Raw genomic sequence first — 15,162 nt, 5'->3', positions numbered from 1 at the left:
GGCGGCTTTATATTTTTTCTCTATCCTGGGGTTTAAGACCCTAGCCCTGACTGGGTCTTTGAAAACCTCTGCTGCATGTTTGGTCACCCCTTTAAGCATGGGTAGTATGGCAGTAGATTTATCTGCGATGTCAAAAGGTATCAAGTAGGAAGTCTTCCTCAACTGGATCACTGTGTAACTCCACCTCATGATAATGTGCCGCCCGTTGTAACAAGTGGTGGAACACCAAGGAGTCCTCTGGTGGAGATGGCCTGGATGGATAAAGATCATCCTGAGGCACATCTGGGATGTCTGGATTATGATAATCCTCCCATGGGTCTGGTGTTCCCGGAGGGGTGGGGTCTTGTGGGGCATCTGTTGGATCATAGTATGGATCACCTTGGTCATCAGGGTATGGAGACGGGGTTGGAGAGCGATGAGGCAAGGGTGGAGAAGGTGGAGGCAGAGATGGAGGAGGTGGAGGAGGTGGAGGCGGTGGGGAGGGTACTCTGAAAGGGGATGTGGCAGAGTCCTTCCGTTTTGGCGGTGGAGGAGGAGCTGGCTTGTCTAAATGTCTTTTCTTTGAAGACAAAGTCAAATGTCCAGTCTTTGGATCCTTTGTTAAAGTCTTTTGTCGAGGATCTGGCGTGAATAGCTTCTCCGGCACCGATTGATCTGTTGGCGCCGATGTTTTCGGGGCCGACGGCTTCTTTGGTTTATTTGTGCCATGCTTTTTCGGGGCCTCCGATTTTTTGTTCGGTGCCGAGGCAGGTTTCGGCACGGGAGTTTCGGCGCTGAGGGATTTATGTTTGGTCGGCACCGAGAGGCCAGGTTTGGACACCGATGGCTTCGGAACGGAGCTTGGTGTGGTTTTCTTCGGTGTCTAAGGGTGTTTTTCGGCACCGCTAGTAGGCTGGCTCGAGCCCGAGCCGCCGGGAGACTTATGATGCCTCTTCACCGGGCCCGAAGGTGGGGTGATGGAAGCGGTATGTTTGGTTTTGCCTAGGCCCAGAGGCGAAGGTGTAACCGGAGTCTCTTTCGGTGTGGGTGCGGGAGTGGGAGGGGGTAGAGTACTCACGACCCTCTGCGCCGGTGTGATCTCCTCCACGTCGGAGTCGTCGGCCTCGGAAGCGCTGACGAGGTCGTCTTCCTGTTCGGTGTGCTGCTGTCCCGAAGCTCCGATGTCTTCTCCGAAGATGTCAGGTGGAGCAGAGGTCGATGAGCGCGCCATGGTGCGTCTAGCTCTTCGATCCCGAATCGTCTTTTTCGATCGAAAAGACTTGCAGGCGGGGCAGTCTCGGGCCTCGTGTTCGGGAGAAAGGCAGAGGTTGCACACCTGATGTAAATCGGTGTGGGGAAATTTAGACCCACATTTAGGGCACTTCTTAAAGGGAGTCCTTTCCATCGGCCGAGACCGGAGTTGAGATAGGCCCAAAGGCCGCCGCCGATGCCTGGAATCGATGAAGTGCCGAAGAGAGAGATAAAGAAGATGATTTTGTCTTAAGAATATCGATGGACGAGGATTTTTCGTCGAAGGTCGAACTGGAAAGGTTTGAAGCCGGAGCACGAAGTATTACATCCGAGCCCGATGGCAAAAAAAAACAATCTGAGGATGGAGCCGAAGCCCATGCGCAGTACGGACCGAAGGAGGAGTCACCGAACTCGTGACTTCCAAACACTGTCCAAGAAGAAAAACAAACTGCAAACATCCGGGCCCAACACCAGATGGCGATCTATGCACAGTGTATAATCTGCAGCTCATATGCCTCGAACATACATGTTTATTCCTCATCATTAGTGTGGTCAAAATGCACATGACTTAATTTTCTTTCAATAAATAGTTTGCCATTACTAATGCCCACATAGGCGGTAAGAAGAATTGAATTTTTATCATTTAACAATGAGGATAGATATTTAAACTTAAGAAAGCCACAATATGTTAAATAAGGGGACCGGCAGTGTCATTTTATGAATAACATATTTTAATAATTTGAGTTTGTAAGGATTGTGCATGATGATTGTGCAGAAGAATGCACTGAAGACAGTGGTATCAAATAGTTTATTTGGCTGCCACACAGAAAACTGTACAGACCTTCAAATTAGTATTTTGCAGAATTCAGTTGGTATGCCATGATAAATAACATATATAGTCCAGTATACTATGTTTCAATGTGCTTTTTCCATTTTTGACAAGAATTCTTCATCAGAATAAAGAAATACGTAAAAAACTGCTTGAAAATCTCATACACATGATTGTATATGTATCTGGAAATGACACCCTAATGGGGATAAAACCTACAACCACCCTGGAATGTTATTTCAGAGTGTGCGGCTTCGATGCAGATTCAGGCCAGTCATAAGTGTCGGGCAGGAAGGAGTCATATTCAGTGCACCAAATCTTTGACCTCACGTATTCATTCTTGTCCAGGGCTTCTGGGTAGTGGAATGCCATGCCATTTGCATACACAAATTCCATGACCTGAAAAAAGAAACGCGTTATTTGAATAAGTTATACTATGGTCAATGACACGTGTTTTGAATGAGCAATCCAAGCAATATGTGATAGCTATGATCGTAAAAATGTAAGGACATCAATTGTAGGACCATTTTATACCGGTTATGTTTGAGGGACCGTTCCAGGAATGTGGGATGCCATATTTCTGGTCCTGGCCTTAATTTTTTTTTTTTTATTTAACAAAAATCGCTTCCTTTTTCCAATTGATTCAATAGAAGCAAATCAGGAGTACAGGTCTCAAAATTTCATATGTCGTCAAATAAAAGCTCAGAACTGGAAACATGGCGTCCTGCCAACTAGTATGATCTGGCAACCCTAATACCTGGACGCACTCCATGACCATACATTCACCATGTTCCCAAGACGTAGGAGATGTTGGCTGCCAGGGACAAGTCTAGTCCTGCCGATTACGGTTCTCTTATGAACCTATAGACCATGCTCAGACCCTGTCATTCCTCTTACATTACAAGCATTTCACAATGCCTTTCCCAGACCTGTAAAACTTTAAATCATGTTGACAGTGTTGCCATTGTATAGGAAGGTGATGGCTTGCCCTGGGTGAATGATCGGGGGGGGCGGGAGGGTATTGGCTAGTTGGGCCTAAAAAGCACCACCTTTCCTCCTCCACAGCAAATAGGAAATCAACTAAGTCGTGGGGAGGTTTTAAATGCAGCCCAATTGTGTAGAGCGTACACACTTGAGCTGGAAACCAATTGGGCGCAAGGGCTTCCAGCTCACCATGTGATAGTGGCTTTTTACTGTGTGTCTCTGTGATGAGGAATAAAACCGTGTGTCACATGGTGGCCTTGTGTGAGTGGACATGCCTAGTTTCCCAAACCTTTTAGAATTCGTTACTGATTTTTTTCCCCAGCAGGCCTACAGAACTGATGGGAAAAGCACATGATTATTGCGTGTAATTAATGTGCCTATGGAGCAATGGGCTGCGGCTTCTGCAAAAGAACAGTGGGTGCGAAATGACTGGTTGTGATGGTCGAGCTGGCTGTGGTGCAGTGACAGCAGAGGTAACTGGAATCTTTCTTGTCAAAGGAGTGTAGTGATGGTGGACCTCTCCTTTAATCTTAACAGCAGATCTGAGATCAAGCCTGCCATTTTACCCAAGAAAACATCTCGCCATAATATTCCAACAAATTTCCAAGTTTCCTTGGTTCTCTTTCCGTAGGAGGGAAACACCAGAAGCCTTCTTAACTGTAAGGATATCTCACTCACTGGGGAGACGGATGTGAGGTACACTTCGGAATGATGAAGGCATGCTCCAGGAATTCCTTTTATCCCCAAAACCACTAAATTAACTATATGACAATGAAATCAGCCTCACATAAAAATGACAGCTGAGATGGCAAATATCAGAAGCGTTGCGAAGGGGGTGAACCGGACATTTCAGTACCCACTCTATATATGTGAACTACACCCAAATTATGAACACAGTAATCTGCGTAAAGTGTTCATTTTGCTTTCTTTTGCTATAAAAGAATTCAACTAGGTGTGATAGGCTACTATAGGACAGGTAAAGGTACAGTGCTGGAAATGACAGGCACTCAACTGCTTTTTGTTTCTTTATCCAATATAGTGGAAAACTATGAAAATGCAACTTTTCTTGCTGTACACATACAAAGGACATTAAAGGCCAGATGTACGACCATCTTTAGCAATCGCAAACAGGAAATCGGCCTGTTTCCGACTACTAAAAAGGGTTGTAGCATGTACCAAACTTATTTTAGAAGGCGCTAATAAGGGGCGTCCCTTCTTAATAGCGAGTCGCAGAGGGATGCAAGATTGTTTTGCGACCGCAAATGCGGCTGCAAAACAATTGCATTTACCACCAATTTCAGATTTGTGGTAAGCCAGTCGGAAACTGAGAGGGGTCCACAGGGGACCCCTTTCCCTTTGTGATTGGCAGCGGAAATGTTTATTAATAGCAGGCACACGGACACACAGCCTGCTCTTAAAAAATGAAACAAACGTTTAATTTTTCTTTTTTAAGTGCTTTCGGTTTTCCTTTAATGAATATGGGCAGCATTTAAAAAAAAACTGCTCTATTGAAATAACATTCACAGACATGGTGGTCTGCTGACCTTAGCAGGCCACCACCCCGTTGAGTGCCGGCCTTTCCCAATGTCGCACGTTAAATGCTTCATCATCAGCATAATCACGCCAACATTGTATTATGGTACTAGCAGTGCATCTTCTGTGAGGGAGTTCTTGGTAAGTCTATGCCTTGATAGGGCAGAGATCCAGATAGTGTTAAAATACCTTACGGTATACCAGAGGAACTCCCTTTATTGCCTGGTACCACAGGTATGATTAAAAAGATCCGTCTATATATCTGGGTACAATGCCCACTTCATCCCTTTATTTACCAACATGTTTCTGCCACTCATGTGCCTATAAATGAAGGCATTCATCGGGGACATACTAGGATCCCTACTTATTAAGGGTACACACATGCGAAAATTGGTGAGACAGGAAATCATACCTTCACTGTTTTCTCGGTCAATCCAAATTGGGGCAGACTATGGCTTCATGGTCAAGCACAGTAGTTTCAACTCCTGTAGTCCCATATTTGTCAAGGAGAGTCGCCAGTAAGTCACCTGCAATACTACCATTGGCCAGTTGGACTTAATTGGGGGTGTGGAAACCTGGACGCGTAGCATGGGTATTGTTTGTTTTGGACTGTGGCAAACAGATCTAGAGGTTGTGTGCCTCAGTGGCAGCTCTTCCGCTATGGCAGAGGAGCGTCGCCCCACTGCTTTTGTGCAGTACACCCTAAAGCAAATATAAAATGATAATAAACTTAAGTTATCATCATTTTATATTTCCTTTGCAGGTGGTCGGGGGTGCTCTGTTCTTGGAGCAGGGCAGGCGAGGAGTGGTTCACCCACTCTTAAAGTGCGCAACAACTGTTTGGTCAGTCCTCTCAGGCCGCCCAAACCACTCATGCGCACTTTCCCCATTCCCCATGCAGGCTGCATTACAGCCTGCATGGAGAACAAACCCAGGCTCCCATTCCCTGGTTGAGCGTCAAACCAGGATGCTCAAAACCAATCACAATGCTGCATTGCAGCGTTGTGATTGGTTAGGGGAGCTTGGCTGTTCTGCTCTGCTTCCTGTCCCACTATGAGAACAGGAGGAGAGTGAGACGTGGGATCGGTGCTGGCATCAATGTAAGTGAGTACATTCCCCTCCCCCCCATTGTTTGTCCCCTTGGCCCCCATATCCCCCTCTGCCACACCCGCGAGTCATGCCGGCTGCTGCTTCCTTTGGAAATATAAGTTAAGAAGCTTGGGATTCAGTTCCCAATCAGGTGTGCTCTGATCAGCAAAGCAGGCAGCTCACGACCAATGAGAAGCACCAACACTCTCCTCCTCATCCAACCCCTGCTAAAAAAAGAAAACACAATCTCGCTCCTTCTCCAGAAATGCCCCAAACATCTGGAATGCCCTCCCCAAAGACCTGCGATGTAACCCTTTCTACATCAGATTTAAAAAAGACCTCAAAATGCACCTCCTCAATAAATATCGGGGGTCATAACCTGTACCCTGAATTCCCTCACCCCCCTTCCACCATCTGGGTCCCCCTCTTCTCTCCTGTCTCCCTCCTCCCCCCTCTATATTCCACTGGCTCGTCTTGCTCTCTCCCCCACTGCTCTACTTCGCTCCTTCTCCCAAGTCTTCCCATTCCCCTTCTCCAACCAAATTTCTCCCCTCCCCACATCTGCTCCCCTCTCCCTTTTTCATGTCCAACTACTTACTACCTGTTGCCCTTTATGCCTATCTCCATCTCATATCATGATACAAAATCTGATCTCCAATAGCCATGTTATATATGTATATAGCTTTTGCTCTATATATCTGTTTACTTGATCTGTGTAAACTCATGCTGTTTCTCTTTTGTTAACCTGTTAGTATTCCATCTCTTATCATAATTCAAATTCTGATCTCCCATATCCATGTCATATATGTATATCGTTTTTGACCTATATATCAGTTTATTTGATATGTGTAAACTCATGCGGTTTCTCTTTTGTTAACCTGTTGGTATTCCATGTAATTTAAATATTGTTTTATGCCATTACTATCTTCATACCCATGTAAAGCGCTCTGATACCCCTGGGTCTAGATAGCGCTATACAAAACCTCTAAAATAAAATTGTGACTGCTGACTAGCTCTGAAAAGTATTTGCTGTCCTTGGATGGTGCTCCGCCATTAGACAAATGTTGTATTTGAGAGCCAAGTGCCACATCTCGTGTGTAATCTGATCAGAGCCAGCTGTAAGAAATGTGTCCTCTCTGTTCAGAACATGATGCATGGTTGTCAGAATGTAAATGGAGTCTGAGGTAAGGGGAGTGGATGCGTGGAGGTGAAGAAGCCAGGAGTTAGCACTCTTAATCACAGTTACAGATTCACAAACCTCAGACTATATGTTAAAAAGACAGTTACTCCCTCTACACATCTAGTCAACCACATATAATAAAGTTGGCAGTGTGCATTCTGTACCTCATTGTTATACTTCATATCAGGCAACTTTCATAGGCACAGACTCTAGAGTATTTACTTACTCTCACAGCAATGCAGATAGAGACTTCTCTGATATTGGACAATGGTGGGTAAAGCCGACCTTGAGCTAATTCTTCATTGGTTAAGTGCTCCGTCAAGGTCTGCAGGAAACAAAGGCTCTTATGAAAACACTGCAATTCTCAGATAAGAGTTGATATACAACAGGAAATTGTGCAATGCTTAGGCCATGTGCGTTAATTCAAATTCGGAGACAGAAATAGGGCTGAGAAGCAGAAGGAAGAATGCATTGAACGGTGACTATTAACTGGCTGGTTACATAGACTTTTACTAAAAAAGTACAGTCAACCATGTCAATTTATCAGCATCGATGGATTGTTGAGAAGCTCAAAAACCCTAAATCAAATAACACAGTTAAGACTGATGCTGCAAGCGTCTGATAAAGTATCTTGATGAAGATCAGTCTTCATAGACCAATGATTCCTACTGAGTTATTCTTCAACTATAGTGGCGTGAGGGTCAGAGAATACTTTCAACATAGGAGGCAGCTTTTAAGCTATCTCAATGGGTAGCTCTAACCCACAGTGCACTGGCAGACTAGTTTTGAAAGCTCAACTACCCATAATTAATACGTTCCTCCTCTCCTTCACAAACTACCTGTATTGAAGTTAGATTCTCGTTATACTAGCAATCATCAGGATTTTTCTATTGGCGTATTGAAGAGAAATTTTTATTCAATTACTGTAGTTTTATCAAAAATGGACAGAATACATATTTTGGAATTCCTCAACTTTACCGATTTCCAAAATGGCAAAGTCAGGACTGTTATTGTGATGAGCCATTTGCATATTGGCTGGAGCTTGGGTTATCAAATTTAAAAGCTCATGGTTTTGGACTTGCAGAGATCTGTAGGGAAACGTCAGGCCTAAAACTCTGGGTGCGTTAGTTTTTTTGGTGGCTGCATGTTGCTGCACTGCAAAGATGGCCTGGTGGTATGTTTCCTCAGCCTAGTCACTACCATTCTATTTCTCTCTGTTCAAGATTTTCTACACACTTCAACCCACCCATCCTTTGATAACCATTTTTTCTCTCAACTAACTATTGTTCTCTTTCCTTCTTTTGTCTCCCTTATGCACGTATATACATTTTCCACTCTTTCCATCTTTGTGCCCAATGGTGTTGGGGTAGGCCCCCTTCCCCTCACTGGACTAACAGAAACCCATGGCACAGGAACCCTAATGTTTCCTGCCTGATGTTCTTGAATCCTGAAGATGTTTCAACATGCATTACACTCCCAGGCAGAAGTGCAATCAATAATAGAACTGTTGCGTGCTTAAAACAACCATTTAACTTCTTTATCCTTCAATAAACATAAATCATCAAACCCTGGGTACACTTAAAGTAAAGTGATCTTTTTAAGATTGACTGTTATTAAAATACATAATTCATTGCTCTTCAATGCCCACCTTTGCAGCTTCTAGAAACACCTGGTCACTGATGTGCCTCACACCACTAAGTATTACTGCAAGAGCCACACCTGCAATGAAAAAAGGTTTGCATTACAAAACATGTTAAGGGTCACACTTCCACTGTTCTGCGATATAGAAAAGCCAACAAAACTCAGGCAAGGGCATGGGGAACACATTATTCCAGCATCACTGATTAATAGTGCTAGCATTACTGAATATTAATTGCCCCCTCCCAAAACAGGAGTCATTGGTTAAAGTGACTGTGCATGATGAGGTGAAATAAAAAGCTGATAATACATGTAGTTTGTATATGCCATAAGTATGTATCTCTACGACACAAGTATATCCACCCTCTTTTATAAATAAGGATTTTAAACAAGTTCGGCTAGTTTTGTTGTATTTTCAACTATTATCTAATGTCAAGGATTGCTTTTATGTATCATGGTTTTTAGCTAGAGTTTTTCATTGTGAGAGGAGCCAAGTTTGGTGATATTTTAGGATGATTTTTAAGATGAATTTTATATACTTTTATGATTAAAACGAACAAAGTAATTTTGGATTGATTAAAAAAGCGGATAATAAATACATGTACCAGCAGTGTAATAAAGTTTACAGCATCCTTGAATTTCCGGTTGTGGTAGAAGCTCGTCTTCATTCTCACCTTACACTAGACATTACCCATCAATCATCTTCTAAATCTGCTTCCAGCCTGCCTTTACATGCCCAGTCTAACTCATTACACTTCTTTCTGTGCTACGTCTCCTTCTCTCCTGGGCTCAGAAGCAGTTATCTCTGGTAAATCCCTTCTCTGCATCACAGGCCAACAAAACACTTACCCAGAGTTAGAAAACAAAGGGGAAGAGTTGAAATTATCTTAGGAGAGAAGGTGGGACATGGAAACAAGATGTTTGCATGCCAACAGGGAGGATCATTTAGCAGGCATTAACCAAGGGGACCTGACCTATCTGTCTGGGAGTGCAAGTATGAATTCATCTAAGACACCTACACTTTATTCTTTAAAGTTGAATGTTCAAGTTTGAGCTCATATCAATTTAAAACCTTACTTGTCTAACACAGTGTGCCACAGAGAGTCAGACTTCTGACAGAAAGTAAAATAATACCCCTTTTATACTTAAGAATGTGCAAGTGTTCATACACGATCACTTAAGTCCAAAACTAGTTAGTTATAGTAAGTACATGAAATATAAGATATTCATGTCAGGAAACCAGAAACTTAAAGATGTTAATTCATTCCAGCAGATTTACTTTCTTTTTAGTAGTACTTACATTTCCTACAATTTGTAGGTAATCGCATTTAAACTTTATAGGCTGGTTGGTGCGGTTTTGTCTGTGTTGGATGTTAGCAGGAGACTGTTGTAAGGTAGATGTAAGTTCTTTGGCAGTGTAGTGTGCTTCAGAAGTGGTTGTGTAAACTCTGCAGTGGCATCATGCTTATTAATGTAAGACAGTCTTGCTGTTAAAGAATATAAGAGCAGTGTGAGATTGTTCTACGTGTTCTGTATTAATTTTGAGACTCAGCGTCTGGCAGCGGATGTTAATTGCAAGCTCTCTGAGCTATGCTAACCACGCTCCTCTTGTAGTGCATGGCACATGATTATGGAGATCTCTCTCTCTCGATAACTCTCTCTCTATACATATATATATATATATATATATATATATATTATCTACTGGCGGTCGCCAGTAGATAGTTATAGTTAGGACCGTGTTTCCATAGGAAATCTCAAAATTCTATTTTGAATAACTTTGGCGCCGGTTGACGAATCTTCGCGAAATTTTCAAATCTAATGGGGCGCTCCGCTCAGCTCCTACCCTGAAAGTCTCGGGGGGATTCGTCAAGCGGGGGCCGAGAAAAAAGGGGGGTCCCAAAACGTGTTTTCCCCATGCATTTTCCCATAGGACCTTTAGTCGAAGGTACAGCCCGAACGGCTGAACAGAATTACTTGAAATTTGGCAGAGAGGTAGTCCTCAGGTCAGGGAAGTGCCTTTTACATATATGGAGTCAATCTGTTCAGTAGTTCCAGAGAAAATTGCATTAAAAAGCACATACATATCTATAGTCGCGCACCGTGCGCGCACCCTAACGTCCGCGAGCGTAATTCTGATTGGTTGTTACATGTCAGTCAACGTTCGAATCGGTCGAAATCAGGAAGTGTCGGCCGCCATTTTGTTTGTTTTCAGTGCGAGAGTGGAAAAGGAAGGTGGCGAACGTGAAAAGGGGGCAGGGTAGAGAGTTTCTGACCCCCTAGCCTTGGTCAGGGGGTCCCTGAAGGACCCCGAAGGCAGAAAAAAACATTTTTATTTTTTTAATTTTTTTTTAAATCACAGGGGTGCGCGCACAATGCGTGCATGGTGAAAAACCATTTAAAAAAAAAACATTTAATACGTAGTTTATTGAAAAATAAATATATAAAAAAAAATAATAATACATACATAACTTAGCATTTAAAAAAACCATACAAATTCACTGAAAAAACCATAGGTTTCACACACGTTATAGTTAGGAATTAGCATTTAAAAAACCTTGCAAATTCACTTAAAAAACCATAGGTTTCACACATGTTATAGTTAGGTGGATATTTCACTCTTAAAAAACCAATGAAATTCCCCCGTTATAGTTAGTTGAGATAACTATAACTCGGGCGACCGCCACTCTATCACAAGGATGATGTCATCAGTGATGTCATGAGTGATGCCACTGACCATGTCATGAATGATGTAATATGTGACGTCATGAGCAGAGGATTGCGGGCGCGCGAGTTATAGTTATCTCAACCAACTATAACGGGGGAATTTCATTGGTTTTTTACGAGTGAAATATCCACCTAACTATAACATGTGGGAAACCTATGGTTTTTTAAGTGAATATATATATATATATATATATATTTTTTTTTTTCTCTCTATATCTATATACTCCTGGTCTAGTGATTGGCACATGATTATGTAGAGAGGGGCCTCTGCTCACTTCATATGCAAGCCAGGATGCTGCCTGCACAGTGAAACGTAGGCTGGCGGCTGCATATTAGCTGCCTCAGACAGCCGGTCTGCCTATAACTAATGTGATATCCCCACTGCAGGCATGAGTTAGCTGCTGTGCTGGGGACAGTGCATTTACTGAAATAGGGGAGCACTGTTTCTGTCTGCAAAGGACACACTCAGGCGGTACGGTCAAGGGCATTGTAACCGATATGTAATACAGGCACAGGCCTATTTAGATTACTGACACCCCAAAGTACATTTTCCAAAGGTAAACTAAAGTCTAGCTCAGGTACATCCGAAATACTGACAAAAAACTCAAGCAAAGCAAAATCAAAAATAAAGGCCCATCAGTTTAGAGAATAAATTCATAAATACATTTCTTTGTTTAAAGCATTAGTTAAGTACTTTTATGTTGTGCATTTGAAAGATATTTACCGCGTTTTTTGTGGATTTTCATTCCGTAGGCTGAGCATGCCTTAGTGAAGTTTCTAGTTCTTCATATGGTGTTAATCATTTGGTCAATCAATCATGATTTACAAAATGTGCGGTTAATCAGCCGAAAGGGTACACAGGCGCTTAATATACAAGTAAGTGATGTTTAAGAGCTTAACAGATAAATATAGCATTACCGAAAGCACAAGTACTTTCAAAAGCACTCAAGCACTACAGAGAATTAGTCAAAGTCTGAACCGTCGATGAACAATAAGTTATACTTCACCTGGAAAAATATATGCATTGTTTCCCTGGCCTGGTATGAAGGTTCGCCCATCACTTAGAGTGACCGTCCCAAAAGGACTACCACTGGCAAAAAGACAACGGCCCTGTAGAACAAAATAAAACAAAGGCATCACACTGGTGAACACAGCTGGTCTGCCACGGTTTCCGCATGTGGGAGTAGCTTGTTTTTAACAATTACAGTATTATTACAGGCTTGTCTTGTCCCAGCCCATTTTGAACTCAAACCCTTAATTGAGCCTCATGGCTCGAATCACAAAGGGCCTCTGCATTTGTGGCGGAGGCCCCGTAGTAATGGCGGGACCTCTGTACTGCAATTACCCATTGCGGAGGTCCCGCCACGAGTGCGAGGCCTCTGCCATGAGTGTGGAGGCCCTTTGTGAATCAGCACCCTTAGTGCCTTGTTGGAAGGAATGTGCTATCAAGCCCTCGCTATTTTGAGTTGAAACGACTCTACAAGCTCTGGCTGCAAAGACCAAATACTTGATCAAAAATACAACTGACTTCCTTTTCAAGCTACAACAAATCGGACAAGTACCACCCCTAGAAATCCTAGCCTTAAGACGTGAGTCCCTTGCTCACTTTGCCACTGGATTCAAGCAAGCCTGGCTGAAGACGGCTGAAATGCCAGAAACCGGTCCTAGGAAGCTTGTTTCCGGTCCAGGGAAGACATGGCTTGGCATTTCGGGCTGGACTGTTCCCATGAGGCACAGGGTCAGACTGATTTGCATATGGCCATGTCTGAACTGGGGTGGCAGAGTGGGCTAAAGAACGGTGATGGATTAAACCCAGATCAGTTGACTGGGGGTGAGTGCTTGCAATGTTCAACACTCCGTCCATCATTTCCTTTGGTTTTTGCTTTGTTCGCCATAAGTTGGCAGGGTATGGTCAGACGAGTCCCTTGCACACTTTGCCACTGGATTCAAGCAAGCCTGGCTGAAGACGGCTGAAATGCCAGAAACCGGTCCTAGGAAGCTTGTTTCCGGTCCAGGGAAGACATGGCTTGGCAGTTCGGGCTGGACTGTTCCCATGAGGCACAGGGTCAGACTGATTTGCATATGGCCATGTCTGAACTGGGGTGGCAGAGTGGGCTAAAGAACGGTGATGGATTAAACCCAGATCAGTTGACTGGGGGTGAGTGCTTGCAATGTTCAACACTCCGTCCATCATTTCCTTTGGTTTTTGGTCAGTCCAACACCTACCAGGAACAGGTCAAATTATCCCACAGAAAAGATCATCACGAGTAGGGCTACCAGTTTATGGTATTTTTTCTTTTTTTTAACATTTCCTTTTGTATTTATCCATAATCATTTTGTGCCCACCTTATTGGTATTTATCCATGTTTATTGTGTGTTTTGAGAATAAATGGTATTGTATAATGGTATATTTTCCCATATATTTAACAGTCAAACAAGGACTCATACATTGATGCTTGTCGCATTTCAGCAAATTAGGCAGCCAAATATTACAAAACACTACAGCCAAATGTCAATATTAGTGTTGTTAACATATCCCTGTATTTCGGATTATCTCATTCTCTCTTTTGAAATACATGAAGGAGAGCATGGAGAGACACTCACAATTAGCAAAATGTTCTGTATTTTGCCGCTTTCACAAAATAAATACAGGCAGAAAATACAGTTTTCTATCTGTATTTTTCGATAAAAATCTGTAAAAACGGAAAACTGGGATTCTTAATCATGAGTGATGTGCTGCATACTATAACCAAAAAACCTCAATGAATACATTTTCACACAAAACTTCACTTTCAGTGACGGCCACCTTTTGCAGGTCAGTGGTACTGCCATGCAAACTCAGATGGTTCCAGGAATTCCAGAACCAGCAACATAAACCAGTTGCCTACATGGTGGATGCACTGTCTATGTAACATAATTTGGACTCACACACATGCCACAGTAGAGAAGCTTCCTGTTGAGATTAGACACTTCCCCTTTCATAAAGCTCACATTTGCAACATTCCACCAATGCGATCATTTGCTTAAAACACATGGTCATAAAACAGGACGCACATGTGGGAACATCTACAAGAATCCCCTAGAAAGACACTGTTCCCAGCAGTAACATGACTGAAATCGGAATCTGCAAAACATGCTGACATGATAAAAAGCAGCATGAAGTATTTCTCCTGAGACTCATAATTGCACACATTCAACCACCCATCCAAAGAATGCTTCCTAGCGTGTCATCAGGATACCAGGTTTCCAGTCTTGGGCTTTAACTGAGATTACATGGTCTAGCCCGCAGGGGTCGCCAACCTTTTGTGGAATAAGAGCTACTTATGTTCAATGAAAATAATTGTGATCTACTAGTATTGTTAGGATTGCAATATTGACCAAATCAGACAACATTACACTGTGGTCGCCATATGCGTGATTACTAGCAGTGATCACCTCAGTGCGACAGGCAGGTTGACAGCAGTAATGTAAAAAAGAGGCTTAGTCCATTTGGAGTGCCTCTACATGGATAATATATAACAGCCACAATTGCAATGCCCCTGGCATAAAATGTATAATATTAGTGATTTATCGCTCAAAGATTAGCTTTAAATACATTTTTGGAAATTGATCAGTTTTTCTCCAAGCTTATGAGTTCTGAAAATACACACATTTTTGTCTTGAATACCCAAGTTTTGCATAAGTACAGTAATTCAACCAAGCAAAACATTCTAATTTAGTACGCTGGGATGCATACAGGAGAGCTACTTACAGGTACCTGGAAAGCTACCAGTAGCTCACAAGCTATTCGTTGGAGAAGGAAGTTCTTGAGGGTCCAGCCATGTGTTACTTCGAATAAACAACTGACTGACACAACTGATAATGAGTAATTACAGATACCTTTCTTTACCTGGTATATAGCGAGCAGTATTGGACAATTTGCTTTGTCAATTTATTTCAACATAAACAGACA

General features: G+C 42.7%; 1 protein-coding gene across 4 annotated transcripts in view; it reads right to left on the bottom strand.

Moving 5' to 3' along the window:
* Positions 1-2,024: 2,024 nt before the first annotated feature.
* Positions 2,025-15,162, bottom strand: part of ME2 (malic enzyme 2) — a 110,676-nt gene continuing 97,538 nt past the window's right edge. For all 4 annotated transcript variants that reach the window (XM_085629775.1, XM_085629784.1, XM_085629803.1 and 1 more), the window contains exons 13-16: positions 12,218-12,320; positions 8,494-8,564; positions 7,072-7,170; positions 2,025-2,458 (exon numbers count right to left, since the gene is read on the bottom strand). In XM_085629775.1, coding sequence (XP_085485901.1) covers positions 2,294-2,458; positions 7,072-7,170; positions 8,494-8,564; positions 12,218-12,320 — 438 coding nt within the window. In that variant the 3' untranslated portion in view covers positions 2,025-2,293. The remainder of the gene's footprint in view (positions 2,459-7,071; positions 7,171-8,493; positions 8,565-12,217; positions 12,321-15,162) is intronic.

This window comes from Triturus cristatus, chromosome 2_1 (assembly GCF_964204655.1).
Source record: "Triturus cristatus chromosome 2_1, aTriCri1.1, whole genome shotgun sequence".
NCBI lineage: Eukaryota > Metazoa > Chordata > Amphibia > Caudata > Salamandridae > Triturus > Triturus cristatus.
This window is presented reverse-complemented; position numbering and strand designations above follow the sequence as displayed.